This window comes from Astyanax mexicanus, chromosome 22, assembly GCF_023375975.1.
Source record: "Astyanax mexicanus isolate ESR-SI-001 chromosome 22, AstMex3_surface, whole genome shotgun sequence".
In the NCBI taxonomy this organism is placed as follows: domain Eukaryota; kingdom Metazoa; phylum Chordata; class Actinopteri; order Characiformes; family Acestrorhamphidae; genus Astyanax; species Astyanax mexicanus.
The window spans coordinates 27,251,883-27,275,588 of NC_064429.1; the positions used below are offsets into that span (position 1 = coordinate 27,251,883).

At 36.2% G+C, this 23,706-nt stretch overlaps 1 protein-coding gene across 2 annotated transcripts in view; it reads right to left on the minus strand.

The window, feature by feature from the left end:
- The window catches only part of olfm1a (olfactomedin 1a), a 45,357-nt gene extending 24,273 nt beyond the window's left edge, over positions 1-21,084 (minus strand). Inside the window, exons 1-4 of one of the 2 annotated variants that reach the window (XM_007243871.4) lie at positions 20,549-21,084; positions 5,906-6,055; positions 3,616-3,771; positions 244-463 (exon numbers count right to left, since the gene is read on the minus strand). In XM_007243871.4, the coding sequence (XP_007243933.3) occupies positions 244-463; positions 3,616-3,771; positions 5,906-6,055; positions 20,549-20,614 (592 nt within the window). In that variant the 5' untranslated portion in view covers positions 20,615-21,084. Of the gene's footprint in view, positions 1-243; positions 464-3,615; positions 3,772-5,905; positions 6,056-11,757; positions 12,143-20,548 lie in introns of those variants that run through there. The other variant, XM_007243870.4, reaches the window with a different exon arrangement.
- Positions 21,085-23,706: the final 2,622 nt, after the last annotated feature.

The window sequence follows — 23,706 nt, forward strand, 5'->3', positions numbered from 1 at the left end:
CTTGTATGTGACCCTTGTTTTCTATGTTGATCTGTTGAACTTACCTGTATTGTAATGGAATCCAGCTGCACATGTGCTATAGCTCAGTCATGTATGTGCATGTGTATGTGCATAGGCTACATGTGTTTTGTATTATGTACTGGTGTGAATATATATATATGCATATACATATATCTATCTAATTGTGAGCCACACTCTCAGGGACAGAAAGCGTGGTGGTGTTAGTGCTTAAACTCAGCCTACCTAATTTTTGCATGCATGCACGGAGCCTCTCCTCAAGATTTGACACCCTGTTGTGGAGCTCCTCGTAGTCAAAGGCTCCCATCTCCTCCTGCAGCTCGCTTAGCACTGACGTCAAATTCTTCACCTCCTCTTTAAACTGCAATACCAATTTTGCATCGGCCTTGTATTCCTCCAACACTGGTATCATTGGCCTAAGTTCCTCCATTTTCGCTTTTATGGCCTGTAAGGTTAAAATAGGCTTGGTTCAGTAGGCATGCGTGCAACCGTTTCTTTTTTTTTAATTATTATTATTTTCAACCGTCCAAACACCTATCTGTCCCTACCATTGCCCTCTCTATCTACCCTAGGATGAGTGTAATATGTGCCTAACATATACACATTTTAATATAATAATATATTAACACATATATCATCAACGTAACTCAAAAATCATCGCATCTCCAAAATGTTGCAATGCTTGTTAATGCATCATCCACGTATAATATTAGTACTACATTAGTTGTACTCATTATTATTATCAGCACTTCCTCTTTACCAATCTTCATTAAATTTGGACACAACGTAAATAACTAGTGCCAGATTTAAACAGTGCCGAGAATTTAAAAAATGCAAAACTGGAGATACAAGATTTTTGCGTGACAGTGACGATATACAGCATGTAACACATTATTAAGCACCATAAACAAGCCCTCAGTACACGAAGAACAATTGGGAAAACTTTTTATTTTTCAATGTTTAAAATGCAACTTGTCTTCTTTTTTTTAAAAGTGATTACATGCTTTTTCGTCACATACAACATTGTTTTACTCATTACTTCGTTATAATTTCCCCCACCATTGGTAATAAAATATGCATTAAACAAGCCTGAATGAGGAAAGACATGGAAAAGATAATAATCACCATAACATAAATAAATGTCTACTCATGGAATGCTTCTACAGTGGCATGCACAGAAAGAGAGAGAGAGAGAGAGAGAGAGAGAGAGAAAGAGAAAGAGAGAGAGAGAGCGGAACATGGAGCCTTAAAGGTGCTTTTTGGTTCAAAAAATAAACTAAATGGTGCCCCAAAAAAAGAATCGTTCAGGTAGGCCAGCTCGGGATTACAATGGGATTTGTGAACTTGCTCTTCAGTCTCTGCAGCTTTGATATAATTCATAATGTTAGCCCTGCAAGCAAGAAGATAGATAAGATACTGTTGAGTAGCTAACTCACCTAGCCTGTCTGAAACACACACACACACACTCACACTGTACCCAGATGCAGGTTTAGGCACTGAACCACATGGATGGAATGAACGTGGTGAAGAATCCAACATGCAAGAGCTCAGATTATTTGCCAAGTACAAATAATCAGGATAAAGTAAAGTTATGGATTTAAATGATTTAAATGTTTTATTCAACATAACCATCAAAGCTACTGTACAAATACTGTATAGATCCTCTATACAAGCATTAGAGCCTCATTATGAATTCATAAAGCACAGTGGTAAACCCCCCCCGAGACAACGAGGACATCTTGAAGTGGCAAATTGCTCCTTTATAAACAGCCAACAGGGCTCTCTATAGACCCATCTCCTCCAATCCAGCGATCCGCCTGGATCAAAGCACAGCTCTTTATGAATTCATCATGTGGCTGAAATGCCATGTTTGTACATGCCTGAACATGCTGTATGGTGGATATTACTTACTGGAAAGTTTGGGCTTTAAAGGAATACTCCAGTGTTTTTCAACCTTATCTCTATCTACCACAGCTGTAGCATACTGAATGATTACTATAGAATTAGTTTAATTTTTATCCAATTTTCTCCTCAATTTAGCAGATCCAATTAACCCACCCAATCAGAGGACAATCAATACATGTAAAGTGAGTGACCGCCTCTTTTCCGACTGCAGCCAGAGCATCATCACTACACATTCAACAAGCTACCCTGAGGAAAATGCCGGCTTATAGACACAATGTCACAATGGAACTGATCAGGGGAGAGAGAGAGAGAGTACGGCCAATTGTGCTCTCTCAGACTCCGGCTGCTGATGCAGAAGCAGCATGGCCTGGGATTCAAACTCACAATCCCCAAGCAATAATATCAGCATCTTTAGCCCTATTTAGACAGGAAAAGTTTATCAAGGGGTAGAGGTAAGGTAATTTAACGTTTCTCAGTGATTTTCATCACTTTCAAATGACTGCAATTACAGTCATCTTTAATTTTACTGACTGCACTCTCCTGTGTCAGAAAATAGTGTCAGAAAAATGACCTCAGGTTGTGACCTGAGGTGCTAAAGGAGGTGTTCATTTTTGTTTTGCATGGAAAAGATATATAGCTTCATGATATTAGATAAAATCTACATTGTGATATTTCGTTGTTTCGCGATATATTGCAATATTTAAAATGTTGCCATTAATGCAATGTGTATCAATGATTAAAGTAAAAAATACATTAAATATTACCATGTTAAATAAGAACAATTATACTTTTTTTTTGTTTTAAGGAGTAAAAAGGTTTTAAAAAATGAAATATGACATTGCACATAACATTGCACACTCTGCAGTGTGACTATTGCATATGTGTACACTGCACAATCAATGCTAAAATGATATACCTTGCAGCCTTAAAAAGATATATTAAGTTGTTTAAGTCTGTGGCAAACCTCACTTAAATCTTAATCGTTATGAATATGTAGCTGCTATTTTTTCACTAAAACAAAAGTGTCATGGGTTCAAGTTGGTTAATTTTGATAAGATTGGATACATTTTTTTAGAGGTGACTGCAGTGTGTAAATCAAGTAGCCACTCCCATCTCAGCCATAAATGCCAAGTTTTCTTAACCAGTGCGAATCTGTTCTAAATTTGACAAGACATCCAGTAGTAATACATATTACTCCTTTCTCCCCAGGTTAAACTAACCCTGTTTGAAAAAGACTTTAGTCACGGAAGCTAAAAAATACTGTTCTAATCAAAAAGCCAATGAGCGTTTTCTTTCTTCTGTTCATTTTCTTCTATTATGAGTTGAAAAACACACGATTATTCCTTTAAGTATCATGCAGAGGATGATGTCTGATGATATCTAAATCCAAACAATTACTAAACACTTTGCATTCTGGTCTCAGTGATAAGACTACTAGACCTAAACATTTCTTTCCCTGCCTGATTTGTTATTTGTTCTGTAATAAACTACGTAATCAAACACATGGAATCAACATTGTTATTATTATTATTTTAGGAAAGGCATATTAAAATGGAAAGCAGTACAGTACACAAACTCAGCAATAAAGCAGGATTTTGGAAGAGGGAAATATTGCATGTTGTTATAAATGAAGAAGAGAAAAGCAACTGAAGAAGAGCAGAATGATTGGACGAGCACATCGTTTATTCGTACCTTGTATTGCTTGGCAATGTTCTGCTTGTGGCTCTCCTCCACCTGTTTGAATTTGGACTCCAGGCCTCGTAGCTGAACCTCCATCCTCTGGACGTACTGCAGGTCTTTCTGTGTTCTCTGGTCCAACGTCTGGATGGACTGGGTCATGTTCTGCACCTGGAAGAAGAACGTGAGATAAGGACAAGAAAAGGTTACCAAGGTATGGAGCTCAATGTTTTAGCAATTATGTACAATCATGTAGCTTTCAACCTGTCCTTCAATGGTCAGGACCCTACAGGACCACCGCATTATTATTTGGGTGGTGCGTCATTAATTCTCAGCACTGCAGTGACACTGATTGCAATGGTGGTACAATGAAAAAAAATTATGCATAAATTAACTTTAAAAAAGTTTCGCAACTTTCTGCATTCGCTTTTTTTAAGTAAATTTTTATTTCAGATAAATTTAAGTAACTTCAATTCAGTTTCAAGATTTAAATGTTACATAGAGTAAATAACTGAACTGAACTTCAGTCAAACCTTTATTTTAGTAAACTTTACTTAATTTCTGCATACACTATATTACCTAATTACAATTACTAAATTAATACAATATTAATGAAATTTAATAGTTGTTGGTAAAAACACACATTCAAATATTTACATGATCTCAAAGATTTATTTTGTAAACAGACTTATTTTTTTAGTATACTAAAAAGAATGTATAACATCCATATGTTGAGATATATGTGCAATATGTGTGTTTTAACTAAAAATATTTGAGTAATATTGTATAAATTAAGTAATTGTAATTAGGTAATATTGTATGCAGAAATTTAGTAAAGGTTACTAAAAGAAAGGACTGATTCAGCAAAAATAAATTAAGTAAAGTTTACTAAAAGAAAGGATTGACTGAAGTTCAGTTCACTTATTTACTCTATGTAACATTTAAGTCTTGAAAATTGAGTTGAAGTTACTTAAATTTAACTGAAATAAAAAAAAATAAAACTTAAATGCAGAAAAAGCAAATGCAGAAAGTTGCGAAACATTTTGAATTTAAATTAACTCATCATTTCTTTCAGTGAAGCGTTTTTATATTGTGTGTTTGCTGGTGTTTGGTGGATCAGACAGTACAGCAGTGCTGCTGGAGTTTTTAAACACCTCAGTGTCACCTCAAGTCCACCAACCAGAAAGATCCAGTCAATTGCGTCCTGATCCAACGGTGATCACTGATGAAGGACTAGAGGATGACCAACACAAACTGTGCAACAATAGATTCAAAGCTTTTATCCCAGACATCTACAAGGTAGGAGTGTCTAATATATTGGACAGTAAGTGGATACAGTGTTTAAAAACTCCAGCAGCACTGCTGCTGTATCTGATCTATTTGTACCAGCACAACACACACTACTAACACACCACCACCATGTCAATCAGTGTATCTGCAGTGCTGAGAATGAATGACCCACCACCCAAATAATAATACCAGCTATGCGGTGATCCTGTGGGGTCCTGACCATTGAAGAACATTGCCTGTACGCATGGACAAATCTAGCCAGAAGACACCAGTCATGATCATTACCAACCAACTGCACTGCTAACTGTGGGTGGTAATTAATGGCTTATATGATGTGTTTTCACTGCACTGTCCAGTAATTACGTAAAAACTGTAATTACTGGACAGTGCAGTGACTACACACTACACACGCGCAGCTTGATTAAGGGCACGTCAATGTGTCTTTGATATCGTAACGGCGGGAAAAGTACACTTTGCTCCGTTGGAAATGTGCCATAAGCATGCACTAATTCTCTTAATTAATCATGGCTGTGTTTTGGGCGTAACATGAAAAAAAAAAAAAAATCAGTGTGTCACTTGCCATTCTTTAAGAGCCACGTGTGCTCTGACTTTGGGGCATAGCTATTTTAAAGGTGCAATGCTTCTGTGCTTCTCAGCTTCTCAAACTGATCTGCTCGTTCATTGTGTATTGTGTGTATTGTGTTTATTCATGATTTAAAAGTTGGGTTGGTGCACTATGGTGCATCCATGTCCTTGTATGTGTAACAAGGAAAAAAAGCTGCATAGCTAAGATACGTATGGAAGGCTGATGGTTGACTGTTGTCAGGATTTAGATCAGTCAGTGGCGCACATTTTTTATTTTGTGTAGATATATTTATAAGCGTCTTTGCTATTTAAACAGTGCAGGTGCAAGGTGTGAAAATAGAGTTTTGGCATGGTTTGAGTTAGCAATGAGAATCACAAGGGCGTATGATAAGGCCCAGAGTGTTTTCCTGTCTGTGAAAGCAAGGGTTACTTTTTCCAGAAGCTGCCGTAGCTGTTTGGTCCTGGCGTCCCGTGAACACATGGTCTGCTGAGGAGCCACCACGGTGCACACGCAGCGGCCCTCGCTGTCCTGCGCCGAGCTGTACACCTGCCAGGACTCCTCCGGGTTCGCAGGCAGCACCTGGTCAAAACACGTCACACACAGACAAACGAGGTCAGTGAGAGAGAGCGTAAAGAGATAGGTCACAGTAGAGGATCTCAGCCCAACAGTAAAACTGTGAGCATCCCTGACTGTTCCTCATTTCACCATTTCTCACAGTCCTGAACCTCAGCATCTGACCCAGAAAACACTCCCCACCCCCTTCATTACCTGGAACAATTGTATTTGGAGTAGAAATAAAAATTAAAAAAAAGTATCTTGGGCCCAAAGGACTAGGCTTCTCTATCTCTAGAGGGACGGAGAACCACTTTTGGTTCCCTAATGACCATTCCCATGTCAAATCACAGCTAAAGCCACTCAAATAAATGCTTTTAAGGAACAATGAGAGGTTTTGCTGAGAACTGCGTGTGAACACAGTAAGCACACTGGTTTAAACCAAAACTGATACAGGTTACAGGTTAAAAAGATGTATACAGCATGAAAACCCTAGAAAACATTGTATTTGATGTGAAAATTGGATTTAAATCAGTTGCAGAACTGAAAATGTAAGATTCAACACTTTTTTTGCTGTTTACACTGCCACTCAGATAACATGTCACCTATGCAAAAAAAAATGGGTTGGGCTTTTTTTCCCTGTGTGAAAACAAATCAAATCGATGGGAAAACTCGTAACATAAACTGATTAAGACCAAAGTGAACCAACTATAGGTGTGAACATGACCTATAGCATTATAGTCTGTTTAGATCAGATACTGGTTCATATTTACTCCTGGTGTGAATCATCTGAACACACTTGGATGTCATGTAAAAACAACCACACCAAGATTTTTCTATGTGAAAACAAACAAAACCAGGTGAAATGCTCTGAGTTTACCGATTTGTTAACTGATTCGGACCAAAGCAATCCAACTATGAGCAAACAAGTGTGGAATAATAGATTAGCGGACTTGCAGTGTTTTCACACCTGCGCTGTTAAGTCTATTTAAATCAGGTATTGTTTGGTTTTACATTACATTACATTACATTACATTTGGCAGACGCTTTTGTCCAAAGCGACTTACAATAATGAAGTACAAAAGTAATAGGAATTAAGATAACCCATTTTTAGATAGGGCTTAAAGGAGGTCAAAGGGAAATAAAGGGATAGAGAAATGAAGGAGGGGAAGAAGGAAATGGGGTTAGAAGTAGTTAGTGTGTTAGAGGTGTTAAGAGAGTAAGTGCTCTTTGAAGAGCTCTGTCTTCAGGAGTTTATTAAAGATAGTGAGAGATTCTCCTGATCTGGTAGTGGAAGGTAGTTTGTTAGAGGTGTTAGGAGAGTAAGTGCTCTTTGAAGAGCTCTGTCTTCAGGAGTTTATTAAAGATAGCGAGAGATTCTCCTGATCTGGTAGTGGAAGGTAGTTTGTTAGAGGTGTTAGGAGAGTAAGTGCTCTTTGAAGAGCTCTGTCTTCAGGGGTTTATTAAAGATAGCGAGAGATTCTCCTGATCTGGTAGTGGAAGGTAGTTTGTTCCACCATTGGGAACTCTGTATGAGAACAAGTTTTACCCTTGATGTGAATCATTTTAGCAGGTGTGAACACAGTAATCACACCGGATGTGGAACAAAACAACCACTTCGAGACCCTTGAGAAGAGTGTGAGAGTGATTCGCTTGTGTGTGAGAATGTGATCTGACCTAGAGCTTACTATGCAACCATCATCATCATTTACTCCAGTTCTAACTAATACGTTGAGAGAGAATGCTCTTACATGGTTTATTTTGGTCAATTTTGTTGCGCTTGGAACCAAACTAATGGAACAAGCACTACATTTACGAATTTGTTACAACAATTGAAGAGCTCTGTATTTTAAGGTGTTTATTAATAGGCTGTTGAACTTCTGCAGTTAGGTTTCACACCTGCACTTTTAAATTAGACTCTGGTTCATTTTTTTATCCATATTCAGGTGTGAATAGAGTAATTGCACTCGATGTGGACCAAAACTGGAGCTGAAAGGCTGGATTACTGCTCAAGCAAACCAGATTCCACTCCAAATCTAAGTTTAGTAGGTCTGGAGTTTAGGTAATTGAGTGTAGCTAGATCTAAGCATCCATTGCCGACCCCTTATTTTTAGATTAGGGGTCAATGGGTCCAACCACAGCGTCAACCACAGTGTGTATTGTCATTATAGCCTTTTCTCTAAATTTTCATGACTTCCTCTTCTTCTCCTTGAGCACGGCAAGACATTTCACTTATTTCCTCCACTTTGCCTCCAGCCATATGCGGCTGATGACACATCCACCCAAGCTGAAAGCCTCTGCTGAACCTCTTCCAGTCCCAGGACCCGCACCTCCGAATGAAGGAGCCTCGGTTCGGCTCACAGTTACACAAAACTGGAGCTTCCATGTTACTGGATGAGCTACAGTTTTTTTTGTTCTCAAAGGGGATTTGGTACAGCTGTATGATCACGTGGCTTGACGTGAGACAGCCATCTGGATCTGCGGAACGTAGGAACTGTCCTCTTCCCTATGTCTCAATCTAATCTCCAGTACTCAAATGGATTCTCCATATTCCAATCTATTCAATTCTAATGGGGATGGCAAGGAGATTTTGAGCAGATTGAAGGCAGGGCATCTCTGTAAATCGACTGCTGTACTGTGTGCATCGCTGTGTGCTGAGCTGAGCTTATGTATTGAACCATAATCTCGAACCTCAGAAGGTTCAGAAGGTTTAAAATATGAAGCTGCACTATATATCCTTTCAGATAGCATTACCCTTTCAATGCCATATAAGGTAAATTAAAGCGACAGTTCATAGGTTTTAAAAAAAATTAAGGATTAAGACACCCCTCTGGTGAGAATGTGTAATTGCAGCAAACATGTGGAAGAGTACTTTTAATGCAGGCTAATGTAGGGCTGGGCGATAATTCAATACCAATATATCACAATATATAGAAGTATATAGGAAAAAAGGTGACATCATTTTTCATTACAGGGTGCATTACATTCATTTTTTTTAAATATATTTATAAGTACTTTTTATGTGTACAAAACTTTCAATAAAAACTTAAAAAATTACAAAAAAAAGTACTTTTTATATTGGACTTTATATTGCTCATACTGATATCAGAATCATATTGCATTAATACAATTTAAAAGTCAATACTGTCCAGCTCTAAAATAATGGAAATTAATTGTTCGGTAATTTTTTTTTTTTTATATTGTTTTGTTCAATAATTCAGTATATTAATTCAGTACATCAACTTTTTTTATTTAATTTAATTTGCTTATTTTAATTTACTTATTTATTTAAGACATTTTGTTAAACATTATGTAAAGTTCCAATTGCTATATCAAATTATTCCTAATGATTAAACATTACATCAATGGCATTCATTGGTCATTAAAACTACTAAAATATTTAGTTAAATTTTTAGGCTAGCATATTGTTCAAACAAAAATCGCAAATTTATTTTATTCATTCAAACATTGGATCTACATAGTTATCAATTAGGCCTGTCATGCTAATTATATTATAGACTACATAACAATATATAAACAATTTATAGACACAACTTAAATTATTTAGACTTTGAGGAGGGCGATTTAATGTAAATGATTTGGTATGTTACCTTTGTTAAAAATATCTTGTTTTTATTTTAATTGAATTATATAAGATTTTGTCCTGTTATGATAATTACATTATCGATATATTGTACAATATATGGACTTATGCAGTCATTTTCTGTTGATGTAGATAATGAAAATTAAAAATGAAAGTGAGAAAATTAAAAATGCTACATTTTAATTTAAAGGTCTAAATATTTTTAAACATTAAAAAGTCCAGTACACTTTAAAACTACTATTTGGCAACCTGAAACATGCTGTTGTATAATCGACAAAAAATAGCTAAGTATTTGGACACGGAAAACAACACATTTTCAAGACAGGTTGCTTGGGCACACCTTTAAAGAACCCCTCCCTGCCTTTCTATTTCTTTTATCTCTTTCATCCTCTCTCTCTCTCTCTCTCTCTCTCTCTCACACACACACACACTCAGCTTCAGCAGCTTACAGCAGCGTCGCTCTCTGCCCTGCCATGAAAGACGCAGGCAGGCTCCTGATGATTGATAAGCATCCTACAGCACTTCTGCTCTGGTAATGTGCTCAGAGCAATTATCCCAATGCTGGAACACATTACTTTCTGCTGTGTGATGCTGCCTCTACACCGAGCCCCATCACCTCGTCTGTCTCAGACTTTCTGTGTTTGAGAAATTCAATATGCAAGTTGAAATAATTTCTCTCAGGTTAGATCAGCTCTCGCAATCACAGTTCAGTGCACTGCAGCACTCTGTCACACAGGCAAATCCAGCTCATTACTATCATTACTGATATATATTTTCCTCAGCTTCCTCCCCAGTTCACATGTTGCAGTAACACACATGCCTGTGCATGCTGACTGCATGCTGTACTGCAGAGCCTTCAGCTTTACAGCTACAGAAAGACAAAGAACGCAGTGTTAATTCCATCAGGCTCGCCTTTCTAGCCATGTTAAATCCTGATGTGAGTGCAATTAGAAGATGCTTGGGTAATTGGCACCTTCTGTAATTGGTGTTAAGGCCTGTCTGCAGGAACAGGCAGTGAGGAAAAGATCAGCAATATATAAGGATATATTAGCGATATATTAGTGATATATGAGGAAGTTTTAAATGCGAGAACTATGGATTGTACAAAAAATATTACATATTCATTAAGTAAGAATGATTGGGACAGTTCTGGGGCTTTCTAACTATTAATGGTTAATCAAGTGGTCTAATTCTGTAATACTGAAAATAAACATTTTGATGTAGTAGGGCTTTGCAAAAACGTTATATATATATATTTTTTTTTCAGGTTATCCAAGATAGAAATAAAGGTTGTATACCTAAACTATCCCATTTAAACTTACTGTGTTTTCCAGGTCACTCTTAATTCATTCATATATATATATATATATATATATATATATATATATATATATATATATATATATATATATATATATATATATATATATATATACATTGATACATATAATATATATTTTAGCTCTGCTTTTACCACCACATTAACGAATGCTACATACTACATATATGTCAACAAAATAAATAAATAAATTATTAAATAAATAAATTATTAAATAACTTGGTGTACGGGTGAATAGAATATTAACACTGTAAATTATTATGATGTTATATTATCTGTGGCCTTTAAACAGCAATGCAATTATTTGTAATAACAATATAATTATATATTGCTCAAAGAAAGTTAATTGTACTGACAGGCCTGGCTACACATGAATAGGTTTTAACTATTAATCATTAATTAATACAGTGTTACCATCAATTTTAAATATATTAGGTAAAGCAATGTATATATATATATATATATATATATATATATATATATATATATATATATATAGTATATAAATAAAGTATCTATCTATCTATCTATCTATCTATCTATCTATCTATCTATATTGCTTACCAAACTATATCTTCATGTACTAATATTCTAATTCTATATATATATATATATATATATATATATATATATATATATATATATATATATATATATATATATATATACACTCTCTAATAAGAAGCATCACCCCACTATCCTACCATCAGTTCTATAGTCTCTCCCAGTCTAAGACCACCTCTCTCTTTCTCTCTCTTTTTCTCTCTCTTTCTCGGTGTCACTCACTCCGGTGCTCCGGTCCGGGACCCCTGGAGGAGCCGCCGCGAGCTTGGTGGCGTTGAGCCCCACCAGGCTGGGCAGAGTCTGGGACATCCAGTTGGTGATCATGGCCATGGTGCTGAGCACCACTCCGATCTTCAGCAAAGGCACCGACATCTCTGCGCGCGCGCTCGCTCCTCTAAATCCTTCATAGCGGGGCAGGGGGGCTCAGGCGGCCGGGTTGGCCGGAGGAAACGTGGGCTCGCGGCGGGGAGACCCCCGCACCCTTATCCGCGCGGGACATGCCGGCCGTATCCTGTCTGTCCGGAGTCGAACACTGAGCGAGGAAGAGGAGCGGGAGGAAGAGCTGCCGAGGACCGTCACTGTCTCTCTCTGTCTCTCTCTCTCCGCGCGCGCGCCTGCACTCGAGTAATGCAAACCGCCGAGACACGGCAAGGCGCCTCATTGGCCCGGCGGACACGCCCATCTCATTAAATATTCATCAACCACTCCGCTTTCAACCCCTCCCCCTCCCCCAACCTCTACCTCCACCCTCCCCATCCATCCTCCTGCCCACCCTCCCCCCTCTCCTCCTCCTCCTGTTCCCTCCACTCACGATCTCTTACGAGGGAGGGAAAGTTCCTGTAGGTACAATCTGGCAACCTTAAGCCAAATATAGAACACTGATATCTTAAAAAAAAAAAAAAATCTTACATTTGTTTCTAAACGTCTTAATGCTTTAACAAAATGATGTATTTAAAACGCAGCATTGATGGATCACACTGTTCTCGCAAATTAAACAAACACTGTACCAATTAAGAACACATTTGGAAATGTCAGAATCCTGGTACCAAAAAAGAAAGTAGTTTTTAAGAAGAAATGAATTCGTAAAAATGCTTGGTGAATGAGAGCCATTGTGAGTTGAACTTCATTCTGCTTTTATAATGATAGAACTCATTGTTCTTGCAAATTAAATAAATACTATTTAAAAAAAAAACTTTGGAAAACGTCAGAATTTTTGTACAAAAAAACTGCGTACATAGGATTTAAGAAGAATTTTCTTCGCAAGAACGCCTGGTAAATGAGACCTATTGTGATTTGAACTTCGTTCTGCATCTTATAATGACGGATCTCATTGTTCTTGCAAATTAAACAAACACTATACCAATTTAGAACAGATTGAAAATGTGTCAGAATCTTCGTACCAAAAAAAATCTACGCAAGTAGTTTTTAAGAAGAAATGATTTCATAAAAACGCTTGGAGAAAGAGACCCATTGTGATTTGAACTTCTTGAAGCTTTTATAATGATAGATCTCAGTGTTCTTGGAAACTAAGCAAACACTGTACCAATTAAGAACACATCAGGAAATTAGTCTTCGTTAAAAAAATATGTTAAATGCGTTAGTAGGTTTCAAGAAGATTTTTTTTTTTTCATAGGAACACTTGGTGAGTGAGACTCACTGTGATTTGAAGTACGTTACAGGAAAAAATCTATCTATTAATGCTGTTAGTCCAAATTTGACACCATATGAGCCAACAGCAGAAATTTACATTATTGAGAGATATTAGTGATGCAAACAGGTTGCTATGTCTATTATATGTAGTATTTATATTGAAATACTGCAAAAAATATGTTTTCATGTTTTAAGCCGTAAAATTGTTCACAAGTCTGATTGTATAACGAAAAAGCTTTAAGATATAGTAAAAAAAAACCCATACATTTCATGTTTTTGAGAGATTCTATTGATTACCTTACCTTGTTACCTTAGCTTTTAGCTAGTATAGTGGTACATAACGTACATACAGCAGGGGTCACACCAACCCTGCTCCTGCAGAGCTACTTTCAACCACTAATCAATTCCACCTGATCCATCTGATTACTGACTCTGCCAGAGCCTGATCATCTGAATGAGGTATATGTTTGATTAGGGGTGGAGGTGTAAACTGGCTGCAGGACAGTATCTCGCTCTCTAGGATAAATCCCTAACAAGTTTAACCAACCTGATGAACAGTTTGGCCAAAAGTACTGGTAGTTCATGCTCGTAGACCAGCTAACATCAGCTAGTCCATCAAAGTCTAATGCGAACATTGGCCTATTTTATGATGATAAAGAGCTAATGCTAATGCTAATGCTAAATTACATCCATATGGATTCTACACTGAAGTTTTCTACTTGATGATCAGCTTTTCAACCACCCTGACCTTTTACCAAAACCAGTTTAGACTTTCTAAAAGCAGGTACTGGAAAAGCTGGACTTCAGCTTTGTTTTTTTATACAGCTAAATGCAATAAATTAAATTGAATGTATCACTATTTTTTCCAATGCACTCAAACTAGCTCTTTAGTTGAGAGTACTAAAATAGAGCTGTTTTTAAGATAGACATGGACATGATAAAATAGTGGCTTTGATGTCATCTTGTAGATTTGACTCCAGTGTTCACTGTAAAGTGTAATAAATTTTAAAATGCTTTAAATGGATTAGTTTAAAGTGAAATGCTCAACTCAACTATTTTAGGAATATCCCAAACATCAATGGCATGAAAATAAAATAAAAAAATATATCTGTTAAACCCATAACTGATCAAATTGTTACAATTTTTCCATTTTTAATACATTTATACGTAGATGATTAAAAAGTGATGAGAATTATAAGTGAGCATTGCTAACTCAGAATTCATGTGATTGGTAAGACATGTACTATCCAACAGGGGGCAGTGCAGCTTTATCCTCCTGGCTACTGACCTTCTGTACTGATCCTCCTTATAGTGTACCATAATTTCAGCCTTTATAAACCTGATCTCCATATAAACCCAGAAATATTCTGCGTATAAATGCTTATTACTTTTAAAAATATATTTAACTAAAAATATTAAAAAAATTAAAAATATATATAACTTGTTGATTAAATTTTCCTTTTTTTTTTTGGTTGTATTGCACCTCTGCACCTCTGCCTACATTATACATCCATCCCTTATATGATTATATAAGCACTAATTTAGGGAAAAAACACATGTCCACACCACTAAAACACTAAAATACATATTTTTAAATAATTGGCTTCAAAGGTAATATTCTGGAGCTGTTTTTTTTTAACATACCATGTCAAATTATTTAAAAAAAACACAATGTAAAAAGTGGCTTAAGCTATTCTTATATTATATTATATTCCCATGATTAATTAAAAAGTTTATTAGAGCCAAATAAACCTAGTATAAATCTCTTCTAATTCACCTTCTGTGGGAACAAACAATTAACCTTGTGTTCATTTAACATTTAAATAAATTCTCTAAATCATTCAAAGTATTTAATTGAGTTAAATGAACCCAGGTAAATTGCTTGTTACCACAGAAAGTGCAAATGTTGCCTATTTTAGTTTTTGTATTAATTTACTGTATTAATATATTTATGGATTCCTTCATTTTACTGGGAAAATGCCTCAAACATTTTTCACTGTTCACAAACATCATGCATATATATATATTTTAATATAGTGCTGATAATAACCCTTTTTCCAAAAGTACAGATGCATTCTTTTTATGTTTGTTAGATGTGTTCAAATCACCCGTCGAGTTATTTTTGATTTTTGAATTTCCACCTCACTCTGGATGCTTTTCATCACTATATGCCAGCGTTAGTCATCACATCAATTAGCACGCTGACAATGTTCTCCACACCAAAGGTGTTGGTACATACATACTTCTGAACTGCGGAGAAGTACTTCCCACAAACTTCTTGAAATATTTTCAAAAGTTTTTTTTAATACTAACACTTTTAGTTACATTTCAAGTCCTAGATTAATATAAACATGCTGACCATGCTGATACTGAACACCTTATTACTGTACCTTTTATTTGCTGAACCACCAGCTGTCAATGAAAGATACACAATATTTTTTTCAGAATTAAATCTAGTTTTGAGCTGATAATTTATCTGTATCAGCACAGACACTGGCACATGGGTATCCGAGAAAGGAAAAAATAGTATCAGTACATCATTAGTTTAATCAACATTGTTACTGTTATATTAACACAGTGTGCATGTTCAATTTTGACACTTGTTAATGTGTCATGTATGTGTTGATGTAACACTGGCAAATTTACTGTGTATACCTACTATGAGCTTTAATTGATCAACAATACAACTGACTATAATTTGATTTTAGAACTATAGCTCTGGAAAAAAATTATGAGTAACTTTGATTTTACCAAATTGAAATCCTCTGCAATATAATCAAGAGGAAGATGGATGATCACAAGCCAACAAGCCAAGCTGAACTGCTTGAATTTTTGCACCAGGAGTAAAGGCATAAAGTTATCCAAAAGCAGTGTGTTAGACTGGTGGAGGAGAACATGATGCCAAGATGCATGAAAACTGTGATTAAAACTTCATGAATATGAACTTGTTTTCTTTGCATTATTTGAGGTCTAAAATTTTTCATTTTCTGCAAACAAATGCTGTCAATGACTATTTTTTTATTTGGAATTTGGGAGAAATGTTATCTGTGATTTATAGAATAAAACAACAATGTTAATTTTACTCAAACATAAATCTATAAATAGTCAAATCAGAGAAACAGATTCAGAAACTGGAGTGTTCTCTTATTTTTTTTCAGAGCTGTTTGTATACAGTCCATTTTAAGGGTGGAAAAATATGTTGTGTCATACCTTATCATATCCTATCAATAAGTGAGGTCAAATATCAGTATTTTTATTAAAACATAGATGCTCTAAACTCTCTCTAAGGGCTCTATTAGACTTGTTTTTTTTAGCTTTAAATGATGTTATGTAATAACAAAAGTTTGGGAGAAGGACCACACCCGAACTCTACGTTCTAACTCCACCCCGTATCAATCAACCCTCCTACAAATACCTGCCCTAACTAACTACGTCTCGTGACGAAAGTTCGCAACCCACCTCCTCCCCAACAACCCCCTTTATCTACTCTTTCACGTCTTATTAAATAAAAGGGGGGGATATAACTGCACGCTTCTTCAAGCACGCAGTTCAGAACTCCAGCCCAATTTTCCCTGAGTTCCCTCCCCTTTTTTCTTCTTCTTTCTCTACTTCTTTAGGCGTGGTCTGCAAACTTACTAAAGTTACTACTTCATTACTTCACATGATGGCGCTAATCAAATGAATAGGCTAAACCTGCTGTGAAGAATATTGGTTGTGTTGGGTTTCTGTAAAACTGACACAAATAAATCCAGAATGCTTATTTAATAGTATTTTATCCTCTTCAGTAATACAGATGGTGTGAAGTTTCGTATAGAGAACTGACTTGTGATATATCGAGTATCGAGAAGAATCACAGTATCGTGATATCATCGTTATTGTGGACAATGTATCGTGCAAATATGTCCTGTGATTCACACCCATAATCAAGAGTTACTAGTCAAGATTTGCTGTACTTCTCCATTAGATTTATATAAAACCTATATTTATATGTTTAAATCTTTTCTCAACATGCATGTTTTTTTTTTTCTAGCACCATTTACAGTAAGAATAAAGATACAGATAGCTAACATCATAAAGAAATGTACCAAATTAGCTGTATTTTGAGGTCTTGCTCCTTTTTCCAAACTAAAAGTTTGTCGAAATGTCTATGTGATTTCCGAAGTGGACGTGCTCCCTGCAGTGATGAATCCTCTGCAATAGGCTTACCACATTATACCTCAGCTGGATTAAAAGCATAATCTACCACTTACAATATGAAATCTGCAGTGGCAGAGCCGGATCATTCCTCCCATATCAGACTAATTAGCCCAGTGACACGAGGGGGACCACCTCAGTGAGTGAGTTTAGTACTATTGTTTTGTGAGAGTAGCATCAATTACTATTACAGTTTAGTCAGGATTGTCTAATTGTATGTCTAATGGGACTCCAATAGCTTCCTCAAGGCAGTGTGCTGTCACATACTGTGAGATAGTGATGAGTTAGCTGTATTTTGGTGTGTGGATACTGTTTAAACTAAAAGTTTGAGGAGATGGTAGAGTCAGAACATCTATCTATGGAAGATTGGGACATCTATCGCTTTCTCAGGTCCCTGAAATTCAAAGATAGCGATGATTTAGCTGTTATTTTAGAGTCCTCATACTTTGCAACAAAAGTTTGGACTCAAAATCTCTATATATGGGGTCTAAGAAGAGTGGTTTCCCTTTGTACCCACATTATTACCTACTACAGCTGGATTAAAAGCATAATCTATCAATTACACTATATAATTTGAGGTTTTCAGTGACAGAGCTTGGTTGTCTATCACTTATTGGACTACTGCTTTCTGCTGTCCATTGTTTATATGGCCAGGTAAGATTTACTACTATACTACTTATAAAGATTATTTGATCAAATTTTAAAGCTTTTTCCAACAACATCCATGCTGATCTTTATTAAGCATCTATTACAATTTAGTCTTGAGAAACATTGCACCAAATAAGTTCAGGCTTTGGCATTTTCTTACTTTTCAAACCAAAAGTATGGTCAGATACCACCTGCAGTGATGGATCCTTCCAAATAGACCTACCCACATTACTAGCTATCTAACTGCAGCTGTCTTAAAAATCATAATCTGCCATTTACATTATATAATTTATGATTTGCAGTGGAATATATGGCTAAATCATCCCTGCTGCACACTGTCTATATGGTGAGTGGCTATTTGCTGTACTTCTCAGAGATTATGAAGATTATTGGCCATATTTCTTTTAGTCATTTTTAAGACTTTGCCAGCATGCATGACCACATTGTTACATTAAAAAAAGCATAATCTGAGATTTGCAGTGACAGAGCTTGGCTCACTTATACCATATCGGCCTAATTGGCTGTGCTAAAGCTATGGAATATATAACTACATATCTAATAGTACTCCTATATATATATATAGCTTGCTCAGGTCACTGACAATTGTAAAGGAAATTACAGGTGTACTCGTACTGCAAGATATTATATATGAATTAGCTGTATTTGAGTGAATTCTTACTTTTCAAATGTTGTGTTTATGCTCCTTCTCTAAAATTAATAAAGTGATCTATGGATAAATGGGTCACTCAAAGCTTATTAAGGTCACAATTATGAAGAAGTGTTCCATTATCTGTTATTTTAGTGTCTTCTTACTTTTTTAAACCAAACGTTTGGACTCAAACTGTTTTTATTTGTGGTCTAAGAAGAGCTGGTACCCCTGCACTGATTTGTTAGCGACTACAACTGGTTTAAAAGCAAAATCTACCAATTAGAGTATGTGATCAATTATTTATTAAAAAATAACGCTTGATATACAACATCAAGATAGTATATGTATTTGTATATTTAATAGGACACTCATATATTGCTCAGATCACTGAAATTTGCTGAAAGAAGCATACAAGTGTCCTGAAATATATTTTAGTGTCTTTTTTCCTTATTAAACCAAAAGTTTGGACTCAAAACGTCCATCTACGTGGTCTAAGGATAGTTGGTACCCATTGCAGCCACATTATTATATATTAATAATATATTAATATATTAATATATTATTTATTAATAGCATAATCTACCAATTACACTATATAATATATGATTTGCAGTGGCAGAGCAGGCTCGTCTCCCTGTTGCCCACTGATTCCTGCACTTCCCAGAGACTATCAAGATTGCAAGCCATATTGTACAAGTCTTTTCCAGCATGCATGTCTGATTTTCACTAAGCACTGCTTTTAGTACGCATAATAAAAACAATTAAATCTTAGAATTCAGCAACATCTGGATAGTATAATATAAAGGTGCTTAACTAATAGGACACCCATAACCTGCTCGGGTTAGTCCCTGGAAACTGTAAGAAGCATAAAGAAGTGTAAAGCTATATTTTGCTGTCTTTTTATCTTTTTAAACCAAAAGTTTGGACTCAAACTGTCTGTTAATGTGGTCTAAGAAGAGATTGTATCCCCTGCAGCCACATCATTAGCTACTACAATTTAATAAAAAGCAAAATCTAACAATTACAATACATATAATCCATGATTTATATATTCTAAGTCTTTTTTTCAACATGCACGACTGATTTCTTTGAGGCACCTTTTATAAACCAAAGGTTTGGACTCATAGCCTAATCTATGTGGTTTTAGATGTGCTGGTACACCATGCAGCCACCTTATTAGCTACTACAACTGGATTAAAAGCATAACAAACCAATTTACACAACAAAATATTTGATTTGCAGAGGCAGAGCAGGCTCGTTGCTCGCTTATCGGACTAATTCTCCCTGCTGCCCACTGATTCCTGCACTTCTCACAGTCTATAAAGATTACAAGCCATATTGTTAAGTCTTTTCCAACATCCATAACCTGCTCAGGTCAGTCCCTGGAGTGTAAAGAAGCATAAAGCTGTATTTTAGTGTTTTCTCACCTTTTTAAACCAAAAGTTTGGACTCAAAACCTCTCTCTACGTGGTCTATGAATATCTGGTACCCCCTGCAGCCACATCATTAGCTAGTACAACTGGATTAAAAGCATAATCTACCAATTACACTATATATAGTCTATTTATTTCTATATATATAGAAATCAACATGCATGGCTAAATTTCATGAGGCACTGAAAATTGTACGAAGTATAAAGACGTATAAAGCTTTATTTTCTCGTCTTCTTACCTTTTTAAATCAAAAGTTTGGACTCAAACTGTGTATTTATGTGGTCTAAGAATAGCTGGTACCCCCTGCAGCCACATTATTAGGTACAGCAGCTGGATTATCTATGGTTAGCATTGTTAGAGCTGTCTCACTGCTCGCCTATCAGACTAATTAGCCCTGCAGTGGCTGGATATGGGAGGAAAATGGCGTTTATAGACCTACTTGGGTGAGTTCAGTGCCCATCAGAACGAGGAGGCTGAGAGTCAGGAGCTTGCTTGCAGGCTGCATCTTCCTCCACCAGCTGATCCCGGGGCTCGCTCTCTCACATGCAGCTCGGTCCTCGCCCCTCTCTCGCGCTCTGGTCGCCCCCCTGAGTCTCGATCGTCTCTCAGACCCCCGTCTCGAGCCTCTCTCGCGCCCTCAGGATCAGAAGGAAGGCGAGGATGAGCTCAGCTCGGCGTCTTTTAGCATATTTACTGCATGCAGCTCGCGCTGTCTGTCGCCGCTCCGCTGCTCTCTCTCTCTCTCTCTCTCTCTCTGAAAGCCCCCCTGTTCCTCCGAGCGCGAGGCTGAACGCAGGCAGGACCACCCAGCAGGAATAAAGCCCGGAGAGATCAGATCACTTCATCACTGGGGGAAAGTTGTGGAGGCTGGAGGATGAGCAGGAGGATGAGCAGGAGGTGTGGAGGAGAGCAGCGCGCGGATCTGGGGGAGAGGAGGGCAGCTAGCCGTGGTGCTGAACCGGATGTGACACGAGCAGGCGTGGGAAATTCAAGCAGGGGTCTGAGAGGAGGGGGAGGATGGAGTGAGGGAAGGTGGGTGGGGTTGAGGAAGTGGGGATGGGGGGGCTCAGCAGGAAGAGATGCTGTAGCCTCAAAAAAAAATGTTTTTTTTTTTGTTTGTGTTTTTTTTTAGCAACATTTATTATGGGGATTTATATTGGGGATTTATATTCGGGATACATTACAAAAGATATATATATATATATATTTTTAACAAGCTAATTAATTTGCAAAAAAAACTGAAAAAAAAAATTCTCTGCAGTATGATCTTAAAGCAGCAGTCTGCATGTTCAGGGGATTTGGGGATTTAGAGACCTCTCTGGTGAGCATGTGTAAATGCAGCCAACACTGCAGACACTGCAGAAAGTGGGGATGGGGCCTATGTAGGAAGAGAAGATACTTTTTTCTAGAATCTTTCCCAAATACATAAAAACAGTTATATAATTTTGCATGCTACTTATTTTGCAAAAAATAATAATAATAATAAAAGATCTGCAATATGATCTTAAAGCAACAGTCTGCAAGTTCAGGGGATTTGTAGATTCAGAGACCTCTCTGGTGAGAATGTGTAAATACTGCAGACCCTTCGGTCATGGATCAGTCATGAATCAATGTTGAATTATGATTTATTTATTGGGTGGGTGGGATTGAAGGGAGTGGATATTGGGGTCTCGGCAGGAGCAGAAGCTGTAGCCTACAAAAAATATATTTTATGTTTCCCCACAACCTTTCCCAAATACATAAAGAAAAATATATATTTTATTGAAAGCTAATTAATTGGCAAACAAAAACCTAAAAAGAAGTTATCTGTAATATGATCTTAAAGCAACAGTCTGCAAGTTCAGGGGATTTGGGGATTTAGAGACCTCTCTGGTGAGAATGTGTAAATGCAGCCAAAACTGCAGACCCTTCAGTCATGGATCAGTTAAATCGATGTTAAATTATTTATTTATTGGGTGGGTGGGGTTGAGGAAGTGCGGACGGGGGCTATGTAGAAAGAGAAGAGAATTTTTCCCAGAATCTTTTCCAAATACATATAAACAGTTATATAATTTTGCATGCTAATTATTTTGCAAAAAAAAAAAAATCTCTGCAATATGATCTTAAAGCAGCAGTCTGCAAGTTAAGGGGATTCAGGGATTTACAGACGCTGAATTATGTTTCAATTTTGAAAGGTGAATCAACTACTGCTAGAAAATACCTGGCATAAAAAAATAAATAAATAATACATCATACAATTCAAATATTATTAATTACAATTAATAATCAATCAATTAATTAATAATGAATTAATTAATAATAAATTAAGTGTATTGTTCATTCTACATTCTTGTACACTGTTAAAAAATAAGGTTCTTCAAGGTTTTAGTTGGTTTAAAAACACTGTTTTTCTCTGTTAAATGATCCTAAAGCATTTGAATCAACATCATGGATCAGTTCATTTGATGAAGCAATGTTGGCAATGTCTGACAAGAAGAAAAAAGCAAAAAATGTATTTAAATCTAATTAACTTGCAAAAAAAAAATTCTGCAAAATGATCTTAAAAGGACAGTCCACATGTTTGGGGTATTTAGTGGTTTAGAGACTTCTCTGGTGAAAATGTGTAATTGCAGTGAGCACTGCAGACCCAGCTTGTATTTCAATTTGTTTATTCAGAGCTGAATCAATGCGTGGATCAGTTAAATCAATGCTGAATTATGTATTGATTTTGAAAGATTAATCAAAGGTAGCAGGTTTGGGGGGCTCAGCTCAAGCTTCCCAGAGATGCAAAAGCCTACAAAAAATGTCTTTTTATTTCAATTTGTTTATTTATTTTTTTTCTCAAGCTTTCCTTGATGCATTTTATTAGGGTGCTAGAAAATGAAAAAATAAAAAAATAAATAAAAATATTTTTTTTAATTAGCAAAAAATGTAAAATATTTTCTTAAAGAGACAGTCTGCAAATTTGGAGCTTTTGAGGATTTTAGAGGCCTCTGTGGTAAGAATGTGTAATTGCAAGGAACGCAGCATAACCAATTTTAATGTGTTTATTCACAGTTTTATCAAAGCCATCGATGCATTTTCTCTATGTGTCTGGGGACTGAATTTCATTTGCCTCCCACTGTCAGCATTTAGCTGTCAATTTCAACCACACTAAGCATTCTTTGTTTAAACAGTAGCAACACATGCTGTAGTTTTAAACAAAATTAGCGTTGTTATGCATATATCACTGTTAAATACTGTTTAAAACTCCCAAATACAGATCACATCCTCACATACGTTGGCTTACCCCAACAGAATTTACAATACTTTTCTTTTATTATCTTTTATTTGTAAAACCACCTTGAAATGACAAGAATCACTATTATTTATTGAAACGTGTCTTTTAATTTTATGAAAACATTTTTTAAACTGTATGGTTAAAAAAACATACGTGATTTTTAACAGTTTTACCAGTGTTTAGCTTCCACTTGTAACAAAAAAAAAAAAAAACAATTTTTATGTTCACGTCATTTTACTGAAAAGGACTGTTGTTATCCAGATATATCACTGTCAAAATCAGTTTATAACTCTAAGAAAAAAAAGAAACTATTATTTTTTGCCATTCCTGCTGCCAGA